The sequence below is a fragment of the Fragaria vesca genome, linkage group LG6 (assembly GCF_000184155.1).
Source record: "Fragaria vesca subsp. vesca linkage group LG6, FraVesHawaii_1.0, whole genome shotgun sequence".
Taxonomy (NCBI): Eukaryota; Viridiplantae; Streptophyta; class Magnoliopsida; order Rosales; family Rosaceae; genus Fragaria; species Fragaria vesca.
In genome coordinates this window covers 5,899,565-5,907,399 of record NC_020496.1, presented here as the reverse complement: position 1 = coordinate 5,907,399, position 7,835 = coordinate 5,899,565, and the positions used below count along the sequence as shown (strand labels likewise).

At 38.3% G+C, this 7,835-nt stretch overlaps 1 protein-coding gene across 1 annotated transcript; it reads left to right on the top strand.

Annotated features, from left to right (window-relative positions):
- The first annotated feature begins 1,453 nt into the window (after window positions 1-1,453).
- Window positions 1,454-6,196, top strand: LOC101309953. Its single transcript, XM_004304993.1, has 3 exons — window positions 1,454-1,551; window positions 2,500-2,635; window positions 2,739-6,196. Exon 3 carries the CDS (start codon window positions 2,843-2,845, stop codon window positions 6,194-6,196), a length of 3,354 nt encoding a protein of 1,117 aa, XP_004305041.1. The 5' UTR covers window positions 1,454-1,551; window positions 2,500-2,635; window positions 2,739-2,842.
- The last annotated feature ends 1,639 nt before the right edge of the window (window positions 6,197-7,835 follow it).

Sequence of the window (7,835 nt, the reverse complement as noted above, 5' to 3'; positions counted from 1 at the left end):
TTTTTTTCCTTTTTTTTTTTTTTTTTTTAATTAATTTGGTATTTGGAACATGAAATTTGGGTTTATTTCCACCTTTCCTTATCATCATGATGTAATTAGACCTGTTAATGTAGAGTGTTAGATTAATAAATGATGCAAAATAGTTGTTAATCTGAGACCAGACCTTATTGTCGGCTGAAATCTAAGATCACTATCAGCTGGATTCCTAACTTCATATTGTACCTGAAAGTTCCTATTTGCCCCTGCTCGTTAGCCTTTTTACCTTGACGACTGCCTCTATTTCCGACCTCGTCCACCGCCGCTGGCAACCGCAGCCTACCTAGTACGACGTCAGACACTTCTGACGATACGATTCTAGTCACATCATACTCGATCATTGGATAGAATTCAGTTGGCTATTATTATTTTGATGGTATCTAATATTGACTTTTGGAAATGAAAATTGATATCTGATGACCCATCACTTGAATTAATTATTGAAGTTTTGATGTTTGATCTCGTCTTGCTAGGATTTTCTTGTGGGATATGGATTACCACAATTGAAACCGATACTTTTTTTTTTTTTGTCTATGAATGATAATGTTCGGTTTCGTTTTTGATTAAAGAATCTATCAACTTTCACCATCAACACTTGACAATTTCTATTACTTTTCTTTTAACATTTTCATATCTAACAACGTATGTTTCAATTTTCACGTCATAGTTGAGCTACTAGAACTCAAGAAATCATCTCTCTTATGTTTCATATCTATGTATGATGAAACCCTCTTTTCTCATTTATTCCGTCAACTAAGAGTATGTCCATTTTCACCAACGTTCACGCCGCAAGTTTGCAACTAGCTCGCTTTTGTTTTTCTCTAGCTTTATTATTTTCCTCCCTAGCAAGCTATATTCAATAATATCTCGGCTACCAAAATGCGAAAAATCATTTCAATCTAAAATGAGATGAGATCTTCCTATCAACAATGTCATGGGTGTTTCATCATAATCCCATATAGGAAAATGATAAAATCTCGGCGGTTTCATCATAATCCTAAAATAACTATTTGCTCAAAAATCATTATATCTCAATACATAATGAATCGAAACTCTCATTCTACATATCTAATTTTACTTAACTTCTAAATCATAACCGATTAGTTTGATTATTTAATCATTATCGAAACATGTGAAATTCATAACATGATTCCACATTACAAATAAAATATATATTTATGGTTGTAAGTCACCTAGATAATTCCAAATCTTGTTTGCACTACCCATTCTAGACCCTTCCCAAAAATAAACAATCACCCACATCATAAACACTAGAAGAAGAACCATAAAAGGCTAATCAAAATTGGGAGAAGAAATAAAACTCCAATTCTGCAATTTCAGAGAACCTCAAGGACTTCTTCTCCTCTTTTCTTCTGCCTCCAAATTTTTTCACTCTATTTTCTCTTCCCGCTCTCACTCTCTCTCTCTCTCTCTTCACACCCATCACTATCTTCCTTACCTCTCTCCGTCCCCGGCGAGATCTCTAGGGTTTGGGCCGATTGCCTTTGTCTCCTGGTAAATTTACTAAAACCGCCTTATCTTTCATGGTTTTGCTTTTGGCTGTTTTGGGGGGTCTCAAGCTATGGACTCTAAACCCTGCATTGATTTCAATTTGTGATTATTGTGTTTTTGAGATGAAAATTTTGTGGTCTGGGAATGTTTATGTTATAAAGTTGTGATCTTTCTGCTTTGATTTGCCAGTGTTGGTATTTAAACACTATGGTAGTTGGTAGATTTGGTTTGCATGTATAATTAACTGTGAAATTAGAGAGGGAAGAAGAAGAAAGTTGCTTGCTTTTGCATGTTATGAGTAGTATTGTTTAGTATATATGCTGAAATTTCCCTATTTGGGTTGTCTGAATTTGTTGAGGTGATGAAGGAATCATGTAAAGGCATGCAAGTAAATTGGGGAAGTATTGAGTTGAGAAAATGTGGGTAGGAAAGAGTGAGTGGATGGGTTAGATTTGGTTATTCGAGTCTGTTAAATTTGGTATTGAGGGTGGGAAGAACTTTGTTGTTTTGCTGTGATGTGGTAGGGTGATAGCTTTCTGTTTTATTTTGGAAAATTCCATAAATTGGCGGACCGAAAAGGGAGACTTGCAGAAGTGGTATTTCGGTAAGCAAATGATTGATGCTTGGTAACGTATGTGTGACATTCCTTTTTCATGGGAATGTCGTACTCTTGTGCTGTCAACCTTGGGAAATGTCATTGTAGGTGATTTCGTGTTTAGTTTTGGGTGTTTCGAATAAGACATGAGGGGCGAAGGGAATCGGATACGTATGCTTGGTGTGTGTGTGTGTGTATATATATATATATATTCGTATAACGCATACATGGTAGATATAATTAAATTTCTATACGACAATAGAATTGTGTTTGACAGGTTCGCGTACATGTGCATTATCTGTATACATATGTCCAAAGGTCAATATTTCTGATTATAACTGTTTATTTTGCTGCAGGTTTGTTTCTGGTTTGGCGTTATGTAGTTGTGGTGGACATGTGGATGGAGCCCTGCTGAACCTTTTAGTAGGGAAAAACCAGATTGTTGCTCCGCATATTGGGACATGCATCTTAGATTTTGATAATTACTGAATGGTAGGTAAATCTGTTGTCCAATGTTATTTAGATATGCACATAGCTGGTGCTTGACTGCATGGTGAAGTAAATTGCTTAACTTGCTTGGTTTGTATATATGCAGGGTGAAGATTTTGAATGATAGAACTGTGGTAGGTTTAACTCTTGTCTGTGCATGTGAGATTCATGAGATAAGAGTGAGAAAACTCTTTAAATTCTGAATCACCCATGGAGTGCAACAAAGAGGAGGCAGTCAGAGCTATGCAACTTTCAGAAACAAAGATGCAGAATAAAGATTATACAGGAGCAATGAAGATGGCACAAAAGGCTCAGAGACTCTTCCCTGATCTTGAGAACATTTCTCAGTTGCTTACGGTTTGTGAAATTCACTGTACAGCAGGAAACAAGCTAGGTGGATCTGAAATGGATTGGTACCGAATTCTTCAGATACAGCAATTTGATAGTGATGACACCATCAGCAAACAGTATAAAAAACTGGCACTGTTGCTTCATCCTGATAAGAATAAGTTTGCTGGTTCGGAGACTGCTTTCAAGTGGATTGTGGAAGCAAAAAGTGTGCTGTTGGACAAACAAAAACGTTCTATATATGACATCAAGTATAGAACTCTAGCAAGACCTGGTGCACCAAAAACAACAGCTCATCCTGCTGCAATTAATCCTCAGAAAAATCCTCAGTCACAGGGGGAACGAAACACATTCTGGACACAGTGTTACTTTTGTCTCTCAAAGTATCAATACTATAGAGACTTTCTCGGTCGGTTGCTCCGTTGTCAAAGATGTCGGAATGCATTTGAAGCTCATGAATTACGGGAAGGTGTTCATTCAGAATCTTTTAGGAATGACTTCCCAAATCACAAAGAGCCCCCAAGGCAGGGTCCTTCAAACTTTGCCTCACAAAGTAATGGAGGAACTGAAAAAGGAAATTTCACAAGATTTCAGAATGGAAATGCAGCCTTTAAACCTGCATCAAAGGTATCTGCTGACTTGAGTGGGGCCTGTGAAGCTAAAAAGAAAGATATTAGGCATGAGGTTGAACTGGGGAAGCAAGGTGTTGAAACATCCAAGTCCAGTCCCCTAAAGTCCAAAGATACAGGAACTTCAAGTAATATTAACAAAGAAAGAGAGAAGACAACTTCTGAACTTGGAGAAGGTTTGAAGATGGGAAATAGAACTACAACTGATACTGAACATGCTGTTAAAGAGAAGGTTGAACTCAGTGCAGGTCATCACCCCAGGAGATCTTCAAGGAACAAGCATAATCTTTCATCCCTTCTAAATGACATGGATAATGATGATTTTGTGAGTCCCCCACTCAAAAGGTTGAGGAAGGACCAGCTGTTCAGTGCTGCTGAGAAGAAGGGGAATGATGCTGCTGTTGATGGAAATAAGAAAGATACAAGAGAAGAAGTAAGTTTTCCTGTAGAAGAAAATTTGCCAAACAAGAAGACTAAAACAGAGAAATTTGAGTTGAAGGTAAAGGGAGCCGCCATGTCGGTTAACGATCAAAGCAACTCCAAAGCTGATGTCAGTCCTGTAGCTAATGTAGATGTCACATCCACTCAGGGAGCCGCCATGTCGGTTAACGATCAAAGCAACTCCAAAGCTGATGTCAGTCCTGTAGCTAATGTAGATGTCACATCCACTCAGGGAGCCTTTGAACTGCCTGATCCTCAATTCCATAAGTTTCTGCTTGATGCAGATAGTTTACCAAGTCTTGTTAAAGCTAATCAAATATGGGCTCTTTATGATGATGACAGAGATAGTATGCCCAGATGGTATGCTTTTGTCAAGAAGGTCGTCACGCCTGGATTTAAGCTGAAAATCATCTGGCTGGAGCCCAATCCAAATGACCGAGGTGAGATTGATTGGTGTAAGGACTTGCCAGTTGCTTGTGGCAAGTTCAAATTAGGGGACACTGACGAAATTAAAGATCATCTCTCGTTTTCTCATCAGGTGGACTACAGAAAAGGGAGAGGTAGAAATTCTATTTTGGTATATCCTAGGAAGGGTGAAACTTGGGCCATCTACCAGAATTGGGATATTGGATGGAGTTCTGAGCCGGAAAAGCACATGCCCTACAAATATGACTTTGTTGAAGTGTTGACAGATTTTGTAGAAGCTGATGGAATCGGAGTTCGTTATTTGGGCAAAGTGAGAGGATTTGTCAGTTTATTTCAGAAAACCGAGCAGCACGGGGTTGTCATGTTTCAAGTACCACCTCATGAGCTATACAGATTTTCTCATCAGATTCCCTCTTTCAAAATGACTGGTTGTGAAGGACATGGTGTTCCCCCAGGATCCTTTGAACTTGATCCTGCTTCTTTGCCCACCATTATTTTTAATTCAAGTGATCTGGGTGATCTAGAAATGGATGACAGAAGCAAGAAAACTGAAATTGTTGGTCCGTCTTGTGAAAAGGTTGGTTCTGTAACTGCATGCACAGGTATGAAGCAGGAGAAGAATCTTTCCGAAAGGGAGACGTTGATGTCTAGATCTCCAAGAAAGTCAGATACTGAATTCGCGAATTGTATGAAAGGGAAGTCCATGACAAACCTAAACCGTGGAAACCTCACACAACCCAAGGATAGTGCTATACCATGTCAAGCAGATAAGAGAAACAACACACAGAAGAAGCATCAGAAGAACGATGCAGATAGAGCACCTTTTAGTCTTCGAAGATCACGAAGAGAATTAAGCAAGAACAGTACCACATCAAATGGAGCTATGAAGTGTCCAGATTCTGCCAAGGATGAAAATCATATCAGCTTTCCTCGCGCTAACTCTACCTCTAGCCAGTACAATAACAGGATGCAATCAACTCTGAAGGATCACGATTCTCACAGTCACATGAAAAACCCTTTAGCCCCTCCGCCATCTTCATCCCCTGCCTGCAGATTGTCCCAGGCTGAATTCTTCGATTTCAAAGGGCTGAAAACTCAGGACAGATTTGGTATTGGTCAAATTTGGGCTCTGTATAGTGATGTGAACGGGATGCCTAATACTTATGCTCAAGTTAGGGGGATCCAGGTTAGGCCAAAATTTCGAGTGCATGTGGCAGTGCTGGAACCTTGCTCAGAATTGAAACATTTGTCTGGACCAGTTTCCTGTGGGACATTTAAATTGAAAGATTGTCCAACTGAAGTCATCTCCCTCTCCTCATTTTCTCACTGCTTAAATACTGGAAATGTTTTGAGTAAGGAGGTGTTTGAAATAAAGCCAAAGAAAGGTGAGGTTTGGGCTCTATACAAGAACCACAATCCTGAGCCGGCTGGTCCTGACCTGGCAAAGGGTGAATGTGAATTAGTGGAAGTGTTGGAAGATGATGGCAGAAGCACAAAGGTTGGGGTTCTGGTAAAGGTTAAAGGATTTAAATCAATATTCAAGTCTCCAAGAATCCAGAGATCAAAAACCGGGATCATTGATGTACCACAGGCTGAGTTTCATAGATTTTCTCACCAGATTCCTGCTTTCCAGCATCGTGGGGAGAGTGACAGTCGAGTTGCAGGTTGTTGGGAGCTGGATCCATTATCAATACCTGGTACTGTAATTTCCTTAGATTGAAACCGCAATGTGCCAACCTTTCTAGCATCATCAGTATACTGTCGGTGTTACTCTTTTTACATTTGCCAGAAACATTTCAGTTTACATTTCTCTTCGGAGCCTGAAGCATTAGCTTGTTTACTCCTTGCTAGTGATTCAATAATGATGAAGAGGCAAATACTAGTTCTCTCCTATGAATGTGTTGTTTCCATTGCTTTACTTTTTTGCTTGTTTGCCTTGCACATGTGATTCCTATATTGACTTCATGCATGACTTAGCTGAGCCATCATAGTTCCTACAATGGAGAGCATGTGCTTGTGGAATTTCGGCTATTTCCTATACTGTGTTCTTTGAGCCATGGATTGGTTTGCTCAACACCATTGCCATAGAACTGCAATGCAGGTGACATATGACCACAGAGACAGTAAGGCTCTTGTTGGTTGTGATGTGTATTTTATGTGCTTTGCTTAAGGTCGTTTTCTTAAAGATGTTGAGTGTGCGGAAAGAAACACACACTAAAGCGGGCTGTTCGCCCTTTAGAGCAAGTCCAACAAATTTCTTAAATTGTTTGATTTTCTCTATTTTAAGGAATATGGGGTCATTTTTCACTCCAACAGCTTTCCTATCTCATTCTTTAAAATAGGGAAAGAGATGAAAGAGAAGCTTTGCTTCCCTATATTTACAGATTCTCTAAAAATATTTAGAGAAAGAAGAATTGAATGCTGTACATTCTTCAAGACTCAAAGATAAGAAAGAAAACATAATTTATTCTAAAAAAAATAAACTTTTATATTTTTATACTTATTATTATATTGTAATAAATGAGGATTGTTGTTGTAATAAATATTTTGAATATTTAAAATAGGGAAACTGTTAGATTTGGTATACAAAATTTTTAGACATTCTGAGTAATTTTAAATACACACCCCTAATCTCTTAATACACATCCCTTACTTAATACACCACTCATCTAGTTTTTCATTTCAATATTATATTAAATACACATCCTAAATTGCCTAAAATACCCTCAATATCTAAAACTAATAATAATCTGTTATTTAATATAATTATTATATATTTACTATTTTATAACTCTCTTTACGTATTATTTTTTATTTTCTGTTATGGCCGTTTTCGTAAAGTAGGACGAATCTGTCCGAGAATCTGATTTTAGCAAAACAGTCAACTTCGACGGAATGTTGTGAATAGCTCCTGAGGAACCAGAACGTGTGTAATATACGGTTGGAAAGCTAAATGAGTTTAGTTTCCAAAACCGTTTACGGTTCGTTCATATGTATTTCCTAGAGAAAGTTACGACTGTTCTAGTAATTGAAGGTCATGCTGCGCGGAAATCTGATTTCCTGCACGAACTTATGTTTTGAGTTCACAAGCAACCTTCTCCTTAAGATCTAAGTGTAAAAGATCATTTGAGGACAATACGGCATGATTTAGTTAATCATTGCCCAATACCACATTTGAAGACATGTTAAAAAGCATTGACATGCTAAGTTGTTGAAACTTCCGTGATTAGTAAGAATCAGGAAGAGCTCTATGATTGATGTAAAGATCAGGGGGAGGTGCGAACTTCAGGGGGAGTCTAGCACATACATACATGTCACTATCAAATGTGAAGGGTGCGTTGTACTCTTTTTCTCCTACG

Bases quoted from the DNA above. Each gene is read 5' to 3' on its own strand.
- LOC101309953 (XM_004304993.1), top strand. From the start codon at position 2,843: ATGGAGTGCAACAAAGAGGAGGCAGTCAGAGCTATGCAACTTTCAGAA.